We start from the raw sequence: 25,191 nt of genomic DNA on the forward strand, positions 1-25,191 counted from the left end.
TGAACTTCTGCAGCGGTGACTCTGAGAAAACCATCTGAAACACACACATACAGCATACATATTTTAATTAGTGCTGTCAGGTTATTAAAAAATAATGTGATTACAAGGTCTGTGATTAGTTAATCTAAATGAATCATTTAATTGCAGGTATATTAAAAAACTCCGATCTGTGTGTGTTTGGGACATTTAATAATCAGGTAAAAAATGATCAGGGTTATTTTTGTTACATATCAAGGAGGTATTAAACAAGCTGTAAATTGGTCTTAAATTGGGAGAACTGTCTAAGTGTAATTTGGATGGGTTAAATGCAGGCAAATTTCATTGTATTTATGTGTACAATGACAATAAAAGGATATAAAGAATGTCTATAAAAACAGAATTGTGTGAGTTTGGAGGCTGATTCTTTCTGCACAATATGACTCCTTTAATAATTATCTTATTAGATTTCATATTTTAAATTTGTCCATTGAACATTAAAATGTGGATGAAAAACAAACGTTTTTAATGTGTTTTAAGCCTGTTCGAGTTCAGTGATGACGTTAATTAATGGACATTAAAACCGAATCAACATTTTGTGCGTGAACGTCAGTAAATGCACAAACTCCCACATTTGAGATTTAACAATAAGTTATCAAAGCAAGTTACTTTGGTAAAAAAAGTATTGACATTAATACGTTTATTGCTCAGAAACGCGTCTTTATTTACAGACCAAGTCACTGACGTCAAAACAAAATGGAGCAAAGTGTGACTGAAGGCCTGATAGGTATTGTAATTAATCTAAATTAACGCTTTATTTTGACAGCCACAATTTTAATAGTTAATAGCGACAGCCTGCAGTTATTAATTATTTACGAGCTACTTAGGAAGCTAACGATCAGCTTACCATCATGCTTTGCCTTTTCATCTCTAGCAGCTTGTATCTTCTCGTCTTCATCTTCATATGAATTCCCAAAGTCTTCTGTACGTCTCAAGCGTGTTTTTCTCGCCGCCAGCAACTTTCTCTTAAAAATTCACACAGCAGTAAACACACGGAGTTCGCCATTGTTTATGTTTGTGTCGCGTATAAAACGACATCACTGAAGTTTGCTCTGCTGACCCCGCCCACGTTGAAGAGGTACCATTTGCTGTGGAAAAGGTCGCGCTTGGAACCAGACCGAGTAGAGCCGAGTAGAGTAGAGCCGAGTAGTGCTGGAGCTTTGTAGTGGAAAAGTGGCTTATTTTTCCTCTGAAAAGTGGCTTATTTTTCCTCTCGTTTTAACTCCGGACTAAAGACGCATCTACTGGCATATTATGGAACTATGTTTCCTCTCCTTTTAACTTTTATGCCCCGCGTGGCGCTTGAGCTGTGAGGCGGGGCATATAGCATCCGGGTTGTCTGTCCATCCGTCCTTCCGTCTGTCCGGCCACAATTCGTTCGCCGCAACGTAGCTCGGCACCTATTGCTTGCAAAAACTTCATATTTGGTGGGTACATGCCTTGGAGGTGTACTTCACATGGGTTCGAAGGCCAGTGACCTTGACCTACTTTTGAAGGTCACCAGTGGTCAAAACTGCCAAATCCTTCGCCACAACATAGCTTCGCACCTATTGCTCGCAGAAACTTCATATTTGATGGGTACATGCCTTGGAGGAGTACTTTGCATGGGTTCGAAGTACTCCTCAAGGTCACCGGTTCAAAGGCCAGTGACCTTGACCTACATTTCAAGGTCACCAATGTCACAACTGTCAAATCCTTCGCCAGAAATTTGTTCGCTGCAATGTACCTCTGCACCTACTGCTTGCAAAAACTTCATATTTGGTGGGTACATGCCTTGGAGGAGTACTTTGCATGGGTTTGAAGGCCGGTGACCTTGACCTACTTTTAAAACATTACAAATAGTTGCATTTGTTCGAATGCTACCGACTTTTTATGGTCACTGTTGGCCACATCCTCTAAATAAATATAATGTCAATCTCCAGTTTTCCACTGTGTATCCCAGTTTACATCAAACACATGAGGGTTCAACCAAATACCTACCCTACACATGTACATATTACTGCACTTTACATGGAAAATAGTACTGCGCGCGGGGCATTTCGTGACGAATGTCCCTAGTTTTTTCTATTAATACTGGAACAGGTCTCAGCCTCATTTCATCTGATTTTTGGGCCTGTTAGTGAAGCTCAGGGCTAGCTGCCGGTGATCAACTTTGGATTCTCTCTGCCTTCCTGTCAATTTACTGCTGGTGAACTCATACAATACCTTACTCTGCTCTTTTTCTCTTTGTCTGAGCCACTGAGGCAATCTCTTGTGAATAACAGCTATGCAGCTCAGGGCACTAGACTGATCACAATATGCCCTGGCTGAAGCTGATGCAGTGGCCCGTGGGCAGTCTTGCTGAGGGTGACCTCTCTGAGCCACTGTGATTCGCTTTTGGAATGCAGTCTTCCATGAAGGCAGCTTTTACCAGAATGAAACTCAAAATCAATCAATCAATCATTTTTTTTATATAAGGGATGGTTCAGGGTCACCTGATCCAGCCCTAACTATAAGCTTTAGCAAAAAGGAAAGTTTTAAGCCTAATCTTAAAAGTAGAGAGGGTGTCTGTCTCCCTGATCTGAATTGGGAGCTGGTTCCACAGGAGAGGAGCCTGAAAGCTGAAGGCTCTGCTTCCCATTCTACTCTTACAAACCCTAGGAACTACAAGTAAGCCTGCAGTCTGAGAGCGAAGCGCTCTATTGGGGTGATATGGTACTACGAGGTCCCTAAGATAAGATGGGACCTGATTATTCAAAACCTTATAAGTAAGAAGAAGAATTTTAAATTCTATTCTAGAATTAACAGGAAGCCAATGAAGAGAGGCCAATATGGGTGAGATATGCTCTCTCCTTCTAGTCCCCGTCAGTACTCTAGCTGCAGCATTTTGAATTAACTGAAGGCTTTTTAGGGAACTTTTAGGACAACCTGATAATAATGAATTACAATAGTCCAGCCTAGAGGAAATAAATGCATGAATTAGTTTTTCAGCATCACTCTGAGACAAGACCTTTCTGATTTTAGAGATATTGCGTAAATGCAAAAAAGCAGTCCTACATATTTGTTTAATATGCGCTTTGAATGACATATCCTGATCAAAAATGACTCCAAGATTTCTCACAGTATTACTAGAGGTCAGGGTAATGCCATCCAGAGTAAGGATCTGGTTAGACACCATGTTTCTAAGATTTGTGGGGCCAAGTACAATAACTTCAGTTTTATCTGAGTTTTAAAGCAGGAAATTAGAGGTCATCCATGTCTTTATGTCTGTAAGACAATCCTGCAGTTTAGCTAATTGGTGTGTGTCCTCTGGCTTCATGGATAGATAAGGCTGGGTATCATCTGCGTAACAATGAAAATTTAAGCAATACCGTCTAATAATACTGCCTAAGGGAAGCATGTATAAAGTGAATAAAATTGGTCCTAGCACAGAACCTTGTGGAACTCCATAATTAACTTTAGTCTGTGAAGAAGATTCCCCATTTACATGAACAAATTGTAATCTATTAGACAAATATGATTCAAACCACCGCAGCGCAGTGCCTTTAATACCTATGGCATGCTCTAATCTCTGTAATAAAATTTTATGGTCAACAGTATCAAAAGCAGCACTGAGGTCTAACAGAACAAGCACAGAGATGAGTCCACTGTCTGAGGCCATAAGAAGATCATTTGTAACCTTCACTAATGCTGTTTCTGTACTATGATGAATTCTAAAACCTGACTGAAACTCTTCAAATAGACCATTCCTCTGCAGATGATCAGTTAGCTGTTTTACAACTACCCTTTCAAGAATTTTTGAGAGAAAAGGAAGGTTGGAGATTGGCCTATAATTAGCTAAGATAGCTGGGTCAAGTGATGGCTTTTTAAGTAATGGTTTAATTACTGCCACCTTAAAAGCCTGTGGTACATAGCCAACTAACAAAGATAGATTGATCATATTTAAGATCGAAGCATTAAATAATGGTAGGGCTTCCTTGAGCAGCCTGGTAGGAATGGGCTCTAATAAACATGTTGATGGTTTGGATGAAGTAACTAATGAAAATAACTCAGACAGAACAATCGGAGAGAAAGAGTCTAACCAAATACCAGCATCACTGAAAGCAGCCAAAGATAACGATACGTCTTTGGGATGGTTATGAGTAATTTTTTCTCTAATAGTTAAAATTATGTTAGCAAAGAAAGTCATGAAGTCATTACTAGTTAAAGTTAATGGAATACTCAGCTCAATAGAGCTCTGACTCTTTGTCAGCCTGGCTACAGTGCTGAAAAGAAACCTGGGGTTGTTCTTATTTTCTTCAATTAGTGATGAGTAGAAAGATGTCCTAGCTTTACGGAGGGCTTTTTTTATAGAGCAACAGACTCTTTTTCCAGGCTAAGTGAAGATCTTCTAAATTAGTGAGACTCCATTTCCTCTCCAACTTACGGGTTATCTGCTTTAAGCTACGAGTTTGTGAGTTATACCACGGAGTCAGGCACTTCTGATTTAAAGCTCTCTTTTTTAGAGGAGCTACAGCATCCAAAGTTGTCTTCAATGAGGATGTAAAACTATTGACGAGATACTCTATCTCACTTACAGAGTTTAGGTAACTACTCTGCACTGTGTTGGTATATGGCATTAGAGAACAAAGAAGGAATCATATCCTTAAACCTAGTTACAGCGCTTTCTGAAAGACTTCTAGTGTAATGAAACTTATTCCCCACTGCTGGGTAGTCCATCAGAGTAAATGTAAATGTTATTAAGAAATGATCAGACAGAAGGGAGTTTTCAGGGAATACTGTTAAGTCTTCTATTTCCATACCATAAGTCAGAACAAGATCTAAGATATGATTAAAGTGGTGGGTGGACTCATTTACTTTTTGAGCAAAGCCAATAGAGTCTAATAATAGATTAAATGCAGTGTTGAGGCTGTCATTCTCAGCATCTGTGTGGATGTTAAAATCGCCCACTATAATTATCTTATCTGAGCTAAGCACTAAGTCAGACAAAAGGTCTGAAAATTCACAGAGAAACTCACAGTAACGACCAGGTGGACGATAGATAATAACAAATAAAACTGGTTTTTGGGACTTCCAATTTGGATGGACCAGACTAAGAGTCAAGCTTTCAAATGAATTAAAGCTCTGTCTGGGTTTTTGATTAATTAATAAGCTGGAATGGAAGATTGCTGCTAATCCTCCGCCCCGGCCCGTGCTACGAGCATTCTGACAGTTAGTGTGACTCGGGGGTGTTGACTCATTTAAACTAACATATTCATCCTGCTGTAACCAGGTTTCTGTAAGGCAGAATAAATCAATATGTTGATCAATTATTATATCATTTACCAACAGGGACTTAGAAGAGAGAGACCTAATGTTTAATAGACCACATTTAACTGTTTTAGTCTGTGGTGCAGTTGAAGGTGCTATATTATTTTTTCTTTTTGAATTTTTATGCTTAAATAGATTTTTGCTGGTTATTGGTAGTCTGGGAGCAGACACCGTCTTTACGGGGATGGGGTAATGAGGGGATGGCAGGGGGAGAGAAGCTGCAGAGAGGTGTGTAAGACTACAACTCTGCTTCCTGGTCCCAACCCTGGATAGTCACGGTTTGGAGGATTTAAGAAAATTGGCCAGATTTCTAGAAATGAGAGCTGCTCCATCCAAAGTGGGATGGATGCCGTCTCTCCTAACAAGACCAGGTTTTCCCCAGAAGCTTTGGCAATTATCTATGAAGCCCACTTCATTTTTTGGACACCACTCAGACAGCCAGCAATTCAAGGAGAAGATGCGGCTAAACATGTCACTCCCGGTCCGATTGGGGAGGGGTCCAGAGAAAACTACAGAGTCCGACATTGTTTTTGCAAAGTTACACACCGATTTAATGTTAATTTTAGTGACCTCCAATTGGCGTAACCGGGTGTCATTACTGCCGACGTGAATTACAATCTTACCAAATTTACGCTTAGCCTTAGCCAGCAGTTTCAAATTTCCTTCAATGTCGCCTGCTCTGGCCCCCGGAAGACAATTGACTATGGTTGCTGGTGTCGCTAACTTCACATTTCTCAAAACAGAGTCGCCAATAACCAGAGTTTGATCCTCGGCGGTGTGTCGTCGAGTGGGGAAAAACGGTTCGAGATGTGAACGGGTTGGCGGTGTACACGGGGCTTCTGTTTAGGGCTACGCTTCCTCCTCACAGTCACCCAGTCAGCCTGCTTTCCCGGCTGCTCGGGATCTGCCAGGGGGTAACTAACGGCGGCTAAGCTACCTGGGTCCACACCGACTACAGGGGCCTGGCTAGCTGTAGAATATTCCACGGTGCGGAGCCGAGTCTCCAATTCGCCCAGCCTGGCCTCCAAAGCTACGAATAAGCTACACTTATTACAAGTACCGTTACTGCTAAAGGAGGCCGAGGAATAACTAAACATTTCACACCCAGAGCAGAAAAGTGCGGGAGAGACAGGAGAAGCCGCCATGCTAAATCGGCTAAGAGCTAGTAGCTACGCTAAGCTAGCGGATTCCTAAAAACACGCAAAGTGAATAATGTGTAAATAATTTAGAGGTGATTCAGCAGAAGGAGTGCTTTAGTTAAGGCACGTAAAGATTACACTGGGAAACAAATCGTAATCTAGATAACTAGATCAATCTACACTCAACAAAAATATAAATGCAACACTTTTTGTTTTGCTCCCATTTTGTATGAGATGAACTCAAAGATCTAAAACTTTTTCCACATACACAATATCACCATTTCCCTCAAATATTGTTCACAAACCAGTCTAAATCTGTGATAGTGAGCACTTCTCCTTTGCTGAGATAATCCATCCCACCTCACAGGTGTGCCATATCAAGATGCTGATTAGACACCATGATTAGTGCACAGGTGTGCCTTAGACTGCCCACAATAAAAGGCCACTCTGAAAGGTGCAGTTTTATCACACAGCACAATGCCACAGATGTTGCAAGATTTGAGGGAGCGTGCAATTGGCATGCTGACAGCAGGAATGTCAACCAGAGCTGTTGCTCGTGTATTGAATGTTCATTTCTCTACCATAAGCCGTCTCCAAAGGCGTTTCAGAGAATTTGGCAGTACATTCAACCAGCCTCACAACCGCAGACCAGATGTAACCACACCAGCCCAGGACCTCCACATCCAGCATGTTCACCTCCAAGATCGTCGGAGACCAGCCACTCGGACAGCTGCTGGAACAATCGGTTTGCATAACCAAAGAATTTCTGCACAAACTGTCAGAAACCGTCTCAGGGAAGCTCATCTGCATGCTCATCGTCCTCATCGGGGTCTCGACCTGACTCCAGTTCGTCGTCGTAACCGACTTGAGTGGGCAAATGCTCACATTCGCTAGTGTTTGGCACGTTGGAGAGGTGTTCTCTTCATGGATGATGCGAAGGAGATGTGTTGCACTGCATGAGGCAAATGGTGGTCACACCAGATACTGACTGGTATCCCCCCCAATAAAACAAAACTGCACCTTTCAGAGTGGCCTTTTATTGTGGGCAGTCTAAGGCACACCTGTGCACTAATCATGGTGTCTAATCAGCATCTTGGTATGGCACACCTGTGAGGTGGGATGGATTATCTCAGCAAAGGAGAAGTGCTCACTATCACAGATTTAGACTGGTTTGTGAACAATATTTGAGGGAAATGGTGATATTGTGTATGTGGAAAAAGTTTTAGATCTTTGAGTTCATCTCATACAAAATGGGAGCAAAACCAAAAGTGTTGCGTTTATATTTTTGTTGAGTGTAACTGCACAGATTAAACAGCTAACAGATACAGAAAAACACCGCTGTGCTCCGGAACAGGAAGTGATACAATACCGCAATGAGAGCCAACCACCAGTAGCTGGTGGTTGGCTCTCACTGTGTCCCTGCACCCCAGGGTGCCAGCCTTATCTCACGACGCCCTGCTTGTGGTGCCAGTGCCTGCATGCTCACCTCAATAATGCACTCTGTTTTTGATGTGATTCTGGTTTTTCTGATTCCTGTTTCTTCAGCTTGGTAAAACTTTGTAAAAGCCTTGTAACTTAGAATGGCCTAAAGAGTGGTCTGCTTATGGTTTCTTCTTCAGCATCATCAGAGGGTGTTTTTCCTTACTACTGTCACCTGTGTGCTTGCTCAGGGTGGTTGGTAGGGTTAGACCTTACTCGTGTGAAGCACCTTGAGGCCGATTTTTTGTGAATTGGTGCTGTATAAATAAAACAAATTAAATTAAATAAAAAATCATTGCCTTTTTTATGTGTATATGCATATCATAAATTTTTTTACACCCTAATATCGTTATCTGTCTCCCCCACCGCCACAAACAAAACAAAAAAATCTGTATTTGTTGGACTGAGAAGTAATGAGAAGTAATTACCCAGAGACTTAGCTTCACATTTTGGCACTGTGCTGTTGTTTTGCTGCAAACCTGGCCTGAGACATAAAACCTTAACGCCAAAGGCCACAGACAGACGGGAAGAAAATGCTTCTTTTTTTTTTCTTTCCACACATGAATGTGTCCAATAAAAACAACCAAGAGAATATAGAGAACACAGAAGCCTTAGTGTATGTGTGTTGTTTATGTGACTAGAAAAATGTAGGCAACACGATTTAAAACCCGCAAGATGGTTTTAATGTTATTCAAACGTCTTTTAGTTACTTATGAAAATTGCTCTTAGGCACTTGCCAAGTGTTGTGAATGAAGTGACCAGACTGTACATCACGCGATCATGACCGCAGAGTGCCATACCAGAGTCCCCTCTCAGGCTGGCTTCACACATGGACACACACAGCTGCTCAAGCCAGTGGAGTCTCAGACAGAGAGTGGGGTCTATTTGCGGACAGCGAGGACAAATATGCATTTTATTTTCATTCCCACCGCTAGTTCAAACAATATGGTAATGCCTGCTTTTCCAGAGTTCTAGAGTATGTGAGGCCAAACACTACAGCGTTCCGAACTGGACTGTGAAAAGCCTCAAACTACAGTGCACCATCGAGGTTGAGGAAAAAGTGATAGAAAGGGATATGGTCATAAAAAGGGATGGGGTCATAACAGGTAACATAAAGGGCCTATCTTTACGATCTATAGTGTATGGACTAAACAAGTGATAAGCTCTGATGGTCTCAGATGAAGCCCACCCAGAAGAAGAAAATCTTGCACTTCCTTGACTGGCCACTTGAGACTTTTTCCAAAAGCGAGCAGGTTCCCCTTCATGCCCATGTTAAAATGGGCAATTTTAGAACAGAAATAAACATGTTTACATCCTGATACAAATAACTCTTTTGGTCTCTATAGCTAGTTTCCCCCCTCAACACTTCTTTTTTAAGAGGTTTTAAGCCATAAAGTACTGCAAGATTAGGGGTGTGGTCACTTTGAGCGACACACCAAAGCAAACATTTATGAGAACCACCGCATAGTCCTCAGAAATATGATTTAATAAACACCTGAGGTTAGCCTGTTAGCTTAGCTGGTACGGAGTAAAAACCAGGGGCATGTTTATGCTTCTTTCGTCACACAACGGAGCCACCCAAGCTTTGCTTCTTTACCTGGTGATGTCCAAAGACATTCCAGAAAGAGCCATGAAGGTGCAGGTTTTCTTTGCAACTGCTGACTCCAGCAGGTGATTTCACTGATAAACATCACCATCAGTTAAATTAATCCTTTTGGTGATCTTAGTCTGTACAGAGAAATATTGTCACATCTCCTTACTTGTACTGTTGGTGATCCTTGGTACTGCGAGTCTTTGCCATGAAGCGCTCAGCTAGTTTCTCTAAGTTTCTGGAATATTCCATTTCAATCTCTGCCTTCTTTCTGAAGAAGTCCTGGAGGTCCTGCAGTAGCTGCACCCTCATTTCCGTCTGCTGGTCCAGACATTTCTGCTGTTCCACCAGCTGGGTCCGGATCTCTAAGGAAAAATAAAGAAAGCAAACAAAAATGAGGACAAAGCAAGAACAGTTACAAGATCGCGATGTCTATACTGTCTTCTCTTTTTTAGTCTAATTTTGACAGAGTGTGAGGTTCCTTTCTTGAGCAAATGATCTTTAAGTAAGTGGAAATTTTGGAAAGTGAGAATAAATTATACAAATCAAATCTGTCAATCAGCACATCAACTTTACAAATATAAAGTTTACCCCGGGGAAAAATAAAAACAATTGGTGTAGCAAAAATAATTTAAAAATTGGTAAGTTACAATGACACACACAAACACACACATGCGCACAACACAGTATATTACCACTTGATTATGAGTCTTTCAAATGCTCTGAGACAGATGGAGTCTCAGCAACGCTGGTCTCAGTAGTTTCATTAAAGGTCCAATTATCTCCAGAATGAATGGAACCCGATTCCCATCACACACAAGGTTACAGCACGAAGGAGAATACATGGCCATGCAGTGCACATAAACATACACTCACTAACGCCTGTAACACAAAACTCAAGCCATTTCAGAAAGCACAGTGGCGACACCGGGTCTCATTAAAACAAGCTGCATGTGGAGGTATAGTATCCTCTGTGGTGTTTTTCTTTTTGAGAAATCAAAGCTGTCAGAATGTCTCACACACACACACACACACACACACACACACACACACACACACACACACACACACACACACACACACACACACACACACACACTTTCCTCTGCGTGTCCTGTCTGGTCGAGGTTTTGAATATTAGATTTCTACTAATAGAAGGTAGTTTGGGCCAGACATCGTCCGCACAGGAAACAGACTAATGAGGTGATTTAAAGTCACACGGACAGACACCAATAGAGACGCACAACAATTATCTGTCATCTTAAAGGCAGAAAATACAAAGGCTACAACACGCCTTCACAAAACTATACGTATAACTCACAAAACGTCACGTTAAAAAGTTCATGGCTCACAATGTCTAAGCCACAAACAATAGAACACAACAGTAACAAGGTTGTTTCTTCAATGATAAAGTTTAATGTGCATTATATTTTTCGCCAGTTTAGAGATAAAGGAGTAATAATATCTAAACTCTTATTAAACACAAAATTTTTACCACACTTTGACAAACGCTTCAAATCTCACATGAAGTGTTCTAAACTGGTTCATTCTAACAAATCAAACATGCTCTGACTGTTCATACACCACGCAAGGCTGTTGACTTGCCATTGGACCCACTCGGGATCATTTTTCCACTGTGATGCACTGGCATTATGATCAAAAAATACAAAGCAATCAACATCACATGAGGTGTGTCTGTGCATTACTGGTCAGAATTATTGGCACACCTGAATTCTAAGAACAGAATATGATCATAAATGAAAGGAAATGAACCAATTTTCATAATCATAATGTTTAACAAAATGTCCAAAGTTACTGAACAACAAATTTTTTTTCATTTAGTACGACCCCATTTCCAATGAAGTTGGGACGTTGTGTAAAATGTAAATAAAAATACGAAAAAAATACGATTTGCAAATCCTCTTCAACCTATATTCAATAGAATATACCACAAAGATAAGATATTTAATGTTCAAACTGATAAAATTTATTGTTTTTGTGCAAATATTTGCTCATTTTGAAATGGATGCCTGCAACACATTTCAAAAAAGTTGAGACGGGGCAACAAAAGACTGGGAAAGTTGACGAATGCTCAAAGAACACCTAATTGGAAACAGGTGAGTGTCATGACTGGGTATAAAGGGAGCATCCCCAAAAGACTCAGCCATTCACTAGCAAAGATGGGGCAAGGATCACCACCTTGTGAACAACTGCGTGAAAAAAAATAGTCCAACAGTTTAAGAACAATGTTTCTCAACATTCAATTGCAAGGAATTTAGGGATTCCATCATCTACAGTTCATAATATAATCAGAAGATTCAGAAAATCTGGAGAACTTTCTACACGCAAGTGGCAAGGCCAAAAACCAACATTGAATGCCCATGACCTTCGATCCCTCAGGTGGCACTGCATTAAAAACCGACATCATTGTGTAAAGGACATTAACCGCTTGGGCTCAGGAACATTTCAGAAAACCATTGTCAGTTAACGCAGTTCCTCGCTACATCCACAAGCGCAGGTTAAAACTCTACCATGCAAAGCGAAAGCCATTCATCAACATCCAGAAACGTCACTGCCTTCTCTGGGCCCAAGCTCATTTGAAATGGACAGACACAAAGTGGAAAAGTGTGCTGTGGTCTGATGAGTCCACGTTTCAAATTGTTTTTGGAAATCATGAACGTCGTGTCCTCTGGACAAAAGAGGAAAAAGACCATCCAGATTGTTACCAGTGCAAAGTTCAAAAGCCAGCATCTGATGGTATGGGGGTGTGTTAGTGCCCATGGCATGGGCAACTTACACATCTGTGATGGCACCATCAATGCTGAAAGGTACATCCAGGTTTTGCAGCAACACATGCTGCCATCCAAGCAACGTCTTTTTCAGGGACGTCCCTGCTTATTTCAGCAAGACAATGCCAAGCCACATTCTGCACGTGTTACAACAGCACGGCTTCGTTGTAAAAGAGTGCAGGTACTAGACTGGCCTGCCTGCAGTCCAGACCTGCTGCCCATTGAAAATGTGTGGCGCATTATGAAGCGCAAAATATGACAACGGAGACCACGGACTGTTGAACAACTGAAGTCGTACATCAAGCAACAATGAGAAAGAATTCCACCTACAAAGCTTCAACAGTTGGTGTCCTCAGTTCCCAAATGCTTATTGAGTGTTGTTAGAAGGAAAGGTGATCCAACACAGTAGTACACATACCACTGTCCCAGCTTTTTTGAAACATGTTGCAGGCATCCATTTCAAAATGAGCAAATATTTGCACAAAACCAATAAAGTTTATCAGTTTGAACATTAAATATCTTGTCTTGTGGTGTATTCAACTGAATATAGGTTGAAGAGGATTTGCAAATCATTGTATTCTGTTTTCAATTTACATTTTATACAACATCCCAACTTCATTGGAATTGGGGTTGTTACAATAAAACTTGTCAAGTAGAAACTGTATGTATTTATGTTGTTTCTGAATACCTTTGGACATTTTATTAAATATTCTGGTGACACAAAATTGGTTTAAATGCAGCTACCACTAAATACACTAGTTACAGTTCAGCAAAACACAAACATGACTAAGACATGATTTGTGCCTCCGAAACATCATAGGATATTAAGTGGATAAAAAGAACAATTTCACCAAATTTTACATGGTGCATTTGTCTTATTTCCCAAGGTTTTTTTGCAGCAGTAATAATAACTCTGGCATGTTAACGAACTGTAAAGATGAGTCATTCTGAATGAATGAAATAAAATTCAGTCTTCCCAACCTGACGCAAAATGAATATCGTCATTAACATGGAAGCAAAGCCAACTGAAACACTTGACAAGCAAATTTGACAACAACAAATATATTTGCAAAAAGCTGAATGATCCATGAAAGCTTTTGTGGGAGCTAATCAATTGCTCTGGACTTGTGGCCAATCCTCTGCTGGAATGCTTCCAGTGAAGTTGTGCATATGCACAGGCACATGCATCTGTGCTTTGCACAATAATCAAATGTTCATGGGCATAATGTTAAAGTCTCACATGGGGGGGGGGGGGGGGTGTTAGGGTTAGGGGGGGGGGGGTGATTCCGTGACATATTGAACATGATTAATATGAAGAAAATGAATGCAGCCTGCCTGATTGAGAATTTCAGAGTTGTTTAAGTATGGTTTAGGTCTGAATGATTGCATGACTGGGGTTACTCAGAACATTCCTGCACCAGGCTGTGCAGATTTGTTGTAGTACATGTGTGACAGTGGCTTTAGGTTTTTAAATACAAGCAAGGACTGAGTAATGGCTCATCGTTATTGTTGAGTCTGTGTGCCAAATAAATTCATTCATTCATTCATTCATCGCAGCCATTACGTCTCAAGCACAGATGTCCATAGATAAAATAAAGGTTAGACAGAGAGATCAAACCATCAACAACAAGAGTCAGATGCTAATAAAAACTGGAGACCACTGACAAAGTCCAAAAAGGGAACTCGGGTGGGTTGAAAATGACTAAGTTTATGAGTCTGTTTTTATAATGAGGAACTTTGCAAGTCCTTCCATCTCCAGAGGATGTGGGAATTAAAATAAATTAACAATGGCATGACCACAAAGGAGCTTACCGGATCACTGAACACAGTCACAGTCATGACTGACATGGAACCTTATTAATCATTCATTTTCCAAGTCAAACACTGAACAGTCCTGCTGCAGACTCAAACTGAAGGATGAGTGAGATAATGCTACAAACACTGTCCAAGGTCACAGTACTGCTTCCAGAAGTAAGTATTCAAGTTAGAAACTCACATTTCATCATATTATTTAATAATTTTTTCACTGACAAGAACATAAAACCAATTCTAAATTTGAAAATGCATATTTTCCTCTCTTATTTTCACATCCAAAATATTCTGAAGTCGATGGTCAGCCAGTGGAGCGTGCATGGAGAAAACAAGACAATAAAACATCCCTACAATGACAAGACAACTTTTGCAAAAACAGCTATTGCTCAATTAATGTATTTAAATTTAGAAGAAAAAAAAAAAAAAGCCAATTTCAGTGTAAAAAATAACCTGGAGAAAATGTCACTTTCAGGTGGCAGTGAGGTACTAAGTGTGTTGAGTTGTTTATCTTGTTTGACTTTTTTAAAGATTATGTGCTCTCAAAGCTACACAAAGGGGAAAAAAAGAATGAAAGGCAAAAACATGGGTTTACTGCACGCTTGCTTACAGCTACACAGCTTTCCTTCATGGCACTGATACTTTATCTGTATTGTTAGTTGTAGTCAAGTTTGTGACTCAGAAAAACAGCCATTTGAGAATCTCGACCTTCGTGTTTAATTAACAGTTTCACGAATATTTCGAGAGCTGTTTGTGTCTTACCTCATGTGGAATACCACAATACCTTGATGTGTGACTCCTCTGTCAACGCGCATTTCTAACATGGCACTAAGATGACTGTGATCTTCCGTGGAGAATGTTCCTCTACTGTTACATGAAGCATTCCTGCCACTCTGAGGTCATCTGTATGGTAAACACGTGTGAAGCCTCTGTGCTGAGGGATTTAGGTGTGGGGAGAAAGACTCAGCACATCAAAGCCCTCTGTGATCCCTTTCAAATTGTTGAGCTGAGGAGGAGATGCAAACACCTGTGCGCGGTGTTGAATAATGACATTGCACAATACAAAAAATAAAGTGTAGCGATGAATAGTGGTATAGATACGGACAATGAGTAAGCCCTGTGTCATCTTTGTGTTGACCGGTTTGAACCATAGCATGCCTGATGTTTCAGAAGTGGATGTTGCCATTTTGGAGGTCATGCTGCATACTTCCCATAACCCCATTCATAGTAACAAATTTGTCCAAAGTTGCAATTCAGAATGGTATCAGATTTGCCAGACGGGGCAGTTCTATCTGCCTTGTAAGCAGGATGGGATATGGCACACAATGTTGACCTCCACAGGGAGGAACTGGGCCTCAGCATAAACAAACAAACAAACAAATAAATAAATAAATAAAAACTACTCACTGTTTGCCAGATGGCTGAAAATGCAACTTATATTTTTCCCTGGAAGCAACCGTATTCTCTTGCACTGATCCCGACTACGAATCAATCCATCTAAGTAGCAGTTCAGTTTCAGTGTCAGCATGCTTTTCCAAGTGAAGCAATGTCCCCCTTGATGTGTGCCATAAAAGACTACAAGCTTTCAGAGAGCTTCCGCAGTTTCTACTAGTTGATTGCAGTCTAACAACAGCTATCTGGGACATGCTGAACCACATCAGTACCAGGGCTGCAGTTCCACATGTGGGGAGGCTCTACAGCACCACCTGAAACAGCAAAGAAAGCCTGCGGGGGGTACCCTGGCCCACCATCTGCTTCAGATCTAGAATTTGGAGCTGGATGCACTGCACATGCATTTTCTGAAGGCTGGATAAAAGATAAATACCATCAAAGGTAATAATGAAATGGCCAGTCTGCAGTGAACAGAGCACTGCTTTTAATTACAGCCACAGCAGGACCACATACTGAAAAGAAATTAGCAACTACAGCATGCCACCTTCTAACATTTTAAGAATATTTTGACATCCTAAAAAACAGGGTTAGCAGCACTATTAGTAATTTTGTTGTAAGACAAATGGTTATCATGGCATTACTTATACAAATAAAAAAAACATATTCATTCAAAGAGCTACACTGTAATAGATGGGTCTAAAATGTTCCTAATTCCCCATCGGTCCTATCGGCAACTTGTACCCATAATCCAGAAAAGGATAGCTGCACGCACTTACAGATGGAATGCAATGCTATGTGGCCCAAAAACAGGGTGTGGAACCTAGTAATGTAATTATACATTTCATTTCGTTTTCATTTCATTTATTTATATACCGCCAAATCACAACAAAGTCGCCTCAATGCGCTTCACACAAATAAAAAAAATCAGGTATTAGAAAGACAACAAATACAGTACAATTTAACAGCATTAAGCAACAAGAAAAACAAAAGAAATACCAAGGTGATCGCCAGCCACCAGCCCCAGGCCTCAGCAAAAGACCCAGAATCTAAATAAAGTTGAGGCCACAGCCCGCAGCCCACTTCCTAATAAAATGAATTAAAATATTAAAAAGCATAGTAACATACTATGCCAGTATGCTAGCCATACGAAAGAGAAAATAACTGCGTCTCAAGTGTGGACTTGCAAGTCTCCACAGAACCCGGCTGTTTTAAAGACGCAGGGAGTTCATTCCACGGAACAGGGGCACGATAATTATGCATGTAAATATTGAAAGAAAAAAAAAAATCAGAGGTTATCAACACAGTTCAACAACGATATAATGTACAGTGTCCACAGTATTGTAAGTGGGTCTGTTGTAAAAATCCTGACTGATAAATGGGCCAAAAGCTCATAGGGTGAGGAAACATGGTACACAATTATATACAGATCAATTTTGGAATGACCCGGATAAGGCAATCGCAAGTTACAGCACTGAAATGCATACATGACGAATTGACAGATGTATGCACAGATGGCCAAAGATTCTATGTCCCTCTTCCCGGCATGGCAGGTGAAGGTTAATAAAATATGGGGGCCTACATGAAGTAGTTCAAAGGGACAGTCAAAAGTCATAATAGTTTTGTACAAATTTGCATATGAGAGCTACTACTCGCATTGTGAGGGAGCATCAGTTTTGAGGCACATTTTCTTGAGCTTTCTTGAACTGGAAAAAGGAGGACACTCATGTATCACTTGGCTGGGGCAGATCGATGGCTACTTTGAGGAGGTGGGGATGGACTGGCGGTCTGCCTCTGTGGTTGCTAATCAGGCCGTTTTTTTGTTCATCTGGAAGATGTGGTCATTTCTGTATAACCTGCATCAGTAGAAAGTCTATGAAATCCCACTGACATATATTTAGCTTGAAATTTTTACCACCCATAAATTTATATTCATAAGACTCCACACAATTCTGTTGTACTGGGGATAGAAACTGTATCGTGGCAATGCTGCAGGCTCCACACATGCACATACAGAGAAAAACAAGTTATACAGCTTCATTACTTGCAGAAAGCTTCTTGCTGGGCTTCTGCTTGTCTTCACCCAACACTTACGCTTGTGTGTGACTCAGTGTTCACTTCTTATCTCAATAATGAGACAGGACATGCTATATATAACTCTGCCTTAGTGTAACTTCAGAATCTGGTAAACAAGTTCTTGTTACGAGTCGTGTACCTTTATACGAGGTCTATTAGAAAAGTATCCGACCTTATTATTTTTTTCAAAAACCATATGGATTTGAATCACGTGTGATTGCGTCAGACAAGCTTGAACCCTCGTGCGCATGCGTGAGTTTTTCCACGCCTGTCGGTTGCGTCATTCGCCTGTGAGCAGGCTTTGGGTGAGGAGTGGTCCACCCCCTCGGCGGATTTTCATTGTCAGAAAATGGCGGAATGATTTGGGCTTTTTTTCCATCAGAATTTTTTAAGAAACTGTTAGAGACTGGCAGCTGGAAACCATTAGAAAAATTTATCTGGCTTTCGGTGAAAATTTTACGGGCTTCACAGAAAATAAGGTCTGTTACTACAACTTTAAGTACGGCTTTAAGGACGCTCGGCGCGCCGAGCTCCGTGCCGCCATCGAGAGCCACAAACCACCGAATCATTTCTAAACGGATGGCTCTGTGGAGCCGGGACCGTCGTTTGCACTTTCTCTGGTTATCACAAGACCTGGACATCAACCATTTTCCGGCAGATTTCACTTTTAACAAGAGATTTTGTCATGGAAAGCCAAGCGGAGGCTTCGCGCGTCACGACCGATTTGCTGATGGAGCGAGACAAAGGAACACCTCCATTTTGGTCTCAAAGGACGGCTTTGAGATGGGGTTCAGACAGCTGTCGGTGGTTTTTCCATCGAGTGATTATCCGAGAAATTGTGGATGTGCCTGGACATCTACTGGACACTAACCCTACTGCTGGAATGACTTTGTATCAAATGAGAGGTTACTTAGAGAGACTAAGATGAGGAATATAGTTTGCATTGCGAGGGAGCATCAGCTGCAATATTTTGGCCATGTGGCCCACTTCTCTGTGCACAATCCAGCATTCCAGATGCCTGAGTCTTGAGGACCCCAGTAGGTGGGGAAGCTCAAGGGGACGCCCAAGTTTTACCTGGCTGAGGCAGGTAGATGGTTATTTTAGAGATGTGGGAATGGGCTGCTTGTCTGCCTGGGTGGTTGCCATCTAGGACAAAAAGTGGTACCGTTTTATTGTGGATGTGGCAAAAGTGCAGCATCAGTGCATGTTCCCAGACATGTGATTTGGAATATGAAAATGTGGAAAATTACCTAAAACTGTCACTTCCAAATACTCTACTGCAGGGTTTTTCAAAGTGTGGGAGAGTCAGCGCCACCTCAAAAAACAAATGACCAGCTGCAACCCCACCCCGTCCACGACACACATACACACAAATTCAACATCTTTGTGTGTTTCTTTCTATTCTTTTACACATCTTAAGCACATTTTAAAGTTATTTGTGCATTTTAAGGAACTATATGCATTTACACATTTTACAGCTTTTGCAAACATTTTAAACATGTTTTTAAAAGAACTTTCTAGTCTTTCACACATTTTACACCCTTTTCAAACATTTTAAACATGTTTTTAAAGATTTATTTTTATCTTTTGTCACATTTTAAACATCATTTTTTTAAACATTTAAACATCTGTGTGTTTTTAAATGTCTTTGGCGTAACTAACACATTTTAACATAAACAATATTAATTCAAACAGGGATGGGTATTGATAAGATTTTATCAATATCTATGCCATTATCGATTCAGCTTATCAATCAAATTCCTTATCAACGCCCTTATCAATGCCTCCTGTGAATTTTCTATGGACTAAAAGTAGGCTTTACAGGTTTACAGGTACAGTCTTTTTTTTGTCAATAACATTTTATTGAGTCTTAAAGTAAATTAGTATGAAATTGATCACTGGATCCTTAAACTCTGGACATAAATAAAAAATAAACAAAATGTGTAGTTTTTCTCAAAAAAATTTCCTTTCAGACATTAATGGCATGAATCTAACTCCATACCTCTGAGCTGAGCTCTTGCAGCCGGCTGTATGCAAGTCAACATCAATGTAATTCATAAAGAATGCAGGACATCTCATTTTGGGAGGAAAAAAACATTTTAGACTGTTGTCTGTCTTACAATGTTTGCAAAGAGGTGTCATTTGATTTAAAATGGTGATTCACTTTGAAGTTGTTAATTCCGGCCGGACTCTAACTTGACTCGGATCATTTGGAGCTCTGCGATCGGAACGGAGGACAATTCTCGTTTCTTGCCCGCAACAAAAATCCCAGTTAGTGACATTAATCCTCACAAAAGTGACTCACGATTGACATTTTTAAATGGCTTTGAGAGGGGTTAAGAAGCGAACTTGCCTCTTCTGAAAAACAGAGAAGAAATGAACCAACGAAGCAGTGGGTTGGAGCACTGCTTCCTTGCTTCAAGGTTCAAGAACAGTCACTGCAGAAGCGGTTGATTACAGACCTGCTGCAGGGTCTGTAATCAACATAAAGAAATGATCATTTTCCCAATAAAACACCTTCAAAAACAACGGCCGCTGTAAAGGACCAATAAGGGAATAGTTAAGAAAAAAGGCTATTGATGTCGGTGGATCAAATATTTCTTAACGAACCTCGATACCCATCCCCTGTGCCCCCCTGAAGAGCTCTCGCACATCTCACAGTTTGAAAACCACTGCTTTACTGTATGTCTGAGTGACACCCCGCCTCACAGCCTATGACTGCTGGAATAGGCTCCAGCTCCCCATGACCCTTATTTGGAGTAAGCAACTGAAGATGTGTGTGTGTGTCTGAATGTCTTTATTGGAAATATACTCTGCTATAGCATCATAAAGACAGTGACAGTGATCCCGCCCCTCTCCTCTCCCACACCGAACCAAACAAAACAAAAAAAAAGTTGAGGAAACAGGGGTATGACTTGAGGAACTTCAGGTATTGGCTAAAAAGCCAATTATATAAAGCATTTACCAAGATGCATCTACAATGCTGTCAATTTAACTAAACTGGTTTATCTCAAAATATGACAAAACTGGCAATGCTGACATCTTTACATCTGACTGACATGTTAGCTGTATCCAAAACCACAGAGAGCTGCGCTCCAGTGGAATTACTGCAGGACTACTGCAATCCAGAGAATGTGTTAAATTAGGATGGAAACCATTCTGTCTTGTAATCCACTGCTGCTTCCACACAATTGTAAACTGAACTAATGTTCTCCAGGATATTAAAGGAACCAATACAACCCAGTGCTGCTCATTTAAATTTCACAGCCCAGCATATCTAGTAAAATGTGCTACAGCTGATCTCTGCAGTGGTCCACAATGATGGTGAGAAGAAGACTATGAGCTGCTGTTAGCGTACGCAAAGTGTTTCCTCTGCTGCCGGGATACATACGAAGGAAATGAATTCCTCTTCCACATCAGTAAATTGTTCTTGCAAGCAAAAGCGCACAGGAGAAAGAAAGAAAGAAAGAAACAACAACAACAAAAACAAAAACACCCCACCTCTCATACATACATAAATACAGGAAATGCAGTAGTGGCTGAGATTTGAGTGTGGGTGTTTTCTTTTGGGCCCAGGAGTACTGTGGACAGCAGACCCAAAAGGGATCCAGTTCCTTCCTCAATCTCTTTGATTCGGAGACCACTCGGCCATGACAGCTGATGACTAACTGCTCAAACACACTGCAAACCAGCAGCCACAAAGTAGATGGAAAAATAAGCATTTCAATCTGGATCATTCCCCCTCAACAAGGCAGTGTTTAAGAACACAATTTCAGTAACTGAAATGTAATAATCTATGGCAAGTGGAGTCAGCTTTGCCAAAGTGCAAATGAGCCAAAAAGCCACAGTTTCTAGGGCAACACCCCCGCAGAGCAAGAGGCCTACAACAGCAGGATCAATCGCCACTGGCATTACAGTGGCCTGAAAGTGTGTGACGGAATACTGGGAGAAATAAGCACATTTTAGAGGCAGAGCTGCTGGACACTAGTCTGGTGTGTTTGTCTGGCTGTTGTTTGTGTAGCTGAATATGTGTGTGTACAGATAAGGATATATATTTTTGAGACCATATTAGCACTGAGATCATAGTAAAATCCTTTTTTGTAATGAATCGTACAAACTTCTGAGATTCAATGCATTTGTGACTCTTTACTGACTCAGGTTATGATTGTCAGAAACATGTATAGTGCACCATTAAGGCACTATACTATCACAACGGGGAACTCAACGAGCTATGGCACCGTAGAAACCAGAAAGTGCAAATCCATTTAGGGTGCGTCCAACAACTTTTTCTACATAAGGCGAATTCTATTTCTCATTATCACCTGTTCACCTACCCCTACCAAGGGATGAAAATATTCTAAGAAATAAGAACCACTACTAAATCACTGTCATGAAAAGGAAAAAAAAAAAGGGGGGGAATAACACATACAAATACAAAACATGCAGTCATGTTGCTGGTGTGATAAAAATTTCTCATATCCCTTTGTTTGAAGTGTGATTTGATAAAATCTTTGAAGTTTGAAGAGCTATGTAGCTCTACCCCTTCATCCAAAACAGAATAGGGATGACCCTCCACCCTGAGTGCTAAAAGATGGACATGGGATTAGGCCTTACTAAGTGCAAAATCTGAGCTCAAAGTAGGGTGTACAAGGGTTGGATTAAGCCACTTAGTTAGTCATGGGTGCGTTTTGGGTATAATGTGAAATAAACCAATCAGAGTGCACTTGCCACCTCCTTTCAGAGCGAGGGGAGGTAAACTGTTGCACAACACATATCATGAACGGTAGCACACACTAGGGCTGTATGATTAACCAAATTTTTATCACCATCATTGTAATATAAACATGCACAATGAATTCATCACAAACGACTGCCTAAAACACATTGAATACAACATATTTTATTTGCATACACCAAGATGCAATTTGGATTTTTGGAAGCTGGGTAGCAAGAATACAGATCTGCTTGTTTGATCTTTTGCTACGAAGCAACCAAACAAATGGAGTTAGTGACCATATATTAATAAACTACAAGATTTTTTGATTGAAAAGAAAAAAAGGGTGCCTACAACTTAAGGCAAAATAAATTGAAGATAAGGATTTGTTAATGCCAGTCAGTTTGAAATTTAATAACACTGTAATAACAAAAATAAGAACAAAAATGGGTGAGGGTTAGGGACAAATTTGCCCAAACATTTAGTATAACATAAAACATGGTTACTGTTTTAAAACATGCAGCAAAAATCTTTGCACTTTGAGCGTCTGAGGCAGATGGAAAAGCGCTATATAAACGCAGTCCATTTACCAATTATAATAAAAAAAAAAAAACTAGATTAACAGATCCATTGCCTTTAAGACATTTAAAATCCACAAGATCCCTGGAGCAAAGCCAAGTTCTGAATCCACTGAAAATGGAATCAAACTAGTTGATGGCAAAGACGGCAGGTAAGAAAAATTAGTGAATTTTCCCTCAGAACACACAGATATTAGCCACATTTGCATGTAGCTAAGAATGTTCAATAATTACAACTGAACTTGTAAATTACACATGATTGTCACACAAAGTTATAGCTCTATATTCAAACAATGTGTAATGTTTGGCAAGATTTTAACTGATAAAACCACAATTAAAATGTGCATAATAAAGACATATCTGAAGTAAAAAACTGTGCATCCAGAAAGTATGTGCAGCGCTTCACTTTTCCCGCATTTTATGTTACAGCCTTATTCAAAAATGGATGAAATTTTTTTTTTTCTCAAAATTCTACACACAATACCTCATGATGGTAATGTGAAAAAAGTTTTGGGATTTTCTTTTTTGATTTTTGCAAATTTCTTCAAAATAAAAATAAGAACTTAGAAATCACACGTATATACGAGGTCTGTCAATAAAGTAATGGTCCTTTTTTATTTTTTTCAAAAACTATATGGATTTCATTCATATGTTTTTACATCAGACATGCTTGAACCCTCGTGCGCATGTGTGAGTTTTTCCACGCGTGTCGGTGACGTCATTCGCCTGTGAGCACGCCTTGGGAAGGAGTGGTCCCGCCCCCTCATCGGATTTTCATTGTCTGGAAATGGCGGAATGAAAAGGACTTTTTTTCCCATCAGAATTTTTTCAGAAGCTGTTAGAGACTGGCACCTGGAAACCATTCGAAAAATTTATCTGGCTTTCGGTGAAAATTTTACGGGCTTCACAGAGAGGTCTGTTAAGGTCTGTTACTACAGCTTTAAGGACCCCTTTAAGGACGCTCGGCGCGCCGCGCTCCGAGCTGCGACGACGCGGCACAAGCCACCGGACCATTTCTAAACGGATGGCTCTGTGGATACGAGACCGTCGTGTGCTCTTTCTCTGGTTATCATAAGAGCTGGACATCAGCCATTTTCCGGCAGATTTCACTTTTAACAAGAGATTTTGTCATGGAAAGCCGCGCGGAGGCTTCGCGCGTAAAGACCGATTCGCTTCGGAAGCGAGACAAAGGAACACCTCCATTTCAGCGTGTCAGAGGACAAGTTTGGACATGTCTATCTTGGCTTTCAATGCTTACCAGTCCAGTAAGTATCAGTGAAATTGTGGAGAGCTGGACATTTGCCTCAAAGCTCAAAATTGAGCTCAGGTGCATCCTGTTTCCACTAATTATCCTTGAGATGTTTCTACAGCTTAATCGGAGTCCAACTGGGGCACATTTAGTTGACTGGAAATGAACTGAACTGACTGGAATGAACTGCGGCACACACCTGTTGAAGGTCCCACAGTTGACAATGCATGTGAAGTGACTGTGGGGCTGTATACACAGCAGGTAAATTAAGGACTTCGATTTTTCAAGAAACACAAACCATTAGGTTTCCATGTCAGTGTTTGAATGTAGTCGCAGAAGTAAATACTGAAATTAGAAACAATTGTGTCAGAAACCATTTTAAAAAGCAGTGAAGCTTTCAGGGTTTTCTTATTATAATTGTCTCAATGTGATCATAATAAATGTCTGAGCAAGTGGTGAGTGGTGATTAAATAATAATAATAATAATGTTAATTTTAAAAATGTCAGTGTCTCTTCACCGATGGAGCAACAAATCTATTGACTCTGCTCACTTTAATATTTCATGCTGTGAAAGACAAGAATGTGGATGGGAAAAATTTACACGTGTGTGGCTAAACATCAGAGAAAAGACAATCTGTGAGAAATATATTGATTTCCTAGCCAGATCTCAACATCTCTTTCTCATTCATCTTTAGACCATACCCAGCATGTTCAGTCTGCTGGGTTTGGTCTGAGTATGGATGCAATGCGAGTGTTTGAGATTTGAAAGCAAAAGGCGTAGAGGAGAGAAAATCTGTATTCCCCAAACTAAATCAGAAAAAAATAAATAAATAACTATACTGGACACACAGTATCTATGTCCCCATTTTTCTCCTTGCATCTAACCTGCCTTTCTGCTTTTGTCTGAAGACATTAGCAAGTGGGGAGATAAAGGGGCTAAAGCTCATATGTCAAGAAAGCCAACTTCTCATTCCCAGTGAGGTTAACCACAGGCAAAAGACTTGGCTGGGCAAGCCCACAGCCCTTGGAAGTGTTTGTTTGGGGTAACAATAC

General features: G+C 40.5%; 1 protein-coding gene across 1 annotated transcript in view; it reads right to left on the minus strand.

Annotated features, from left to right (window-relative positions):
• Nucleotides 1-25,191, minus strand: part of LOC117516093 (SLIT-ROBO Rho GTPase-activating protein 1-like) — a 245,944-nt gene that overhangs the window by 145,108 nt on the left and 75,645 nt on the right. The window contains 1 exon segment of the mRNA XM_034176985.1: nucleotides 9,704-9,899. Coding sequence (XP_034032876.1) covers nucleotides 9,704-9,899 — 196 coding nt within the window.

The sequence above is a fragment of the Thalassophryne amazonica genome, chromosome 8 (genome assembly GCF_902500255.1).
Source record: "Thalassophryne amazonica chromosome 8, fThaAma1.1, whole genome shotgun sequence".
Classification (NCBI taxonomy): domain Eukaryota; kingdom Metazoa; phylum Chordata; class Actinopteri; order Batrachoidiformes; family Batrachoididae; genus Thalassophryne; species Thalassophryne amazonica.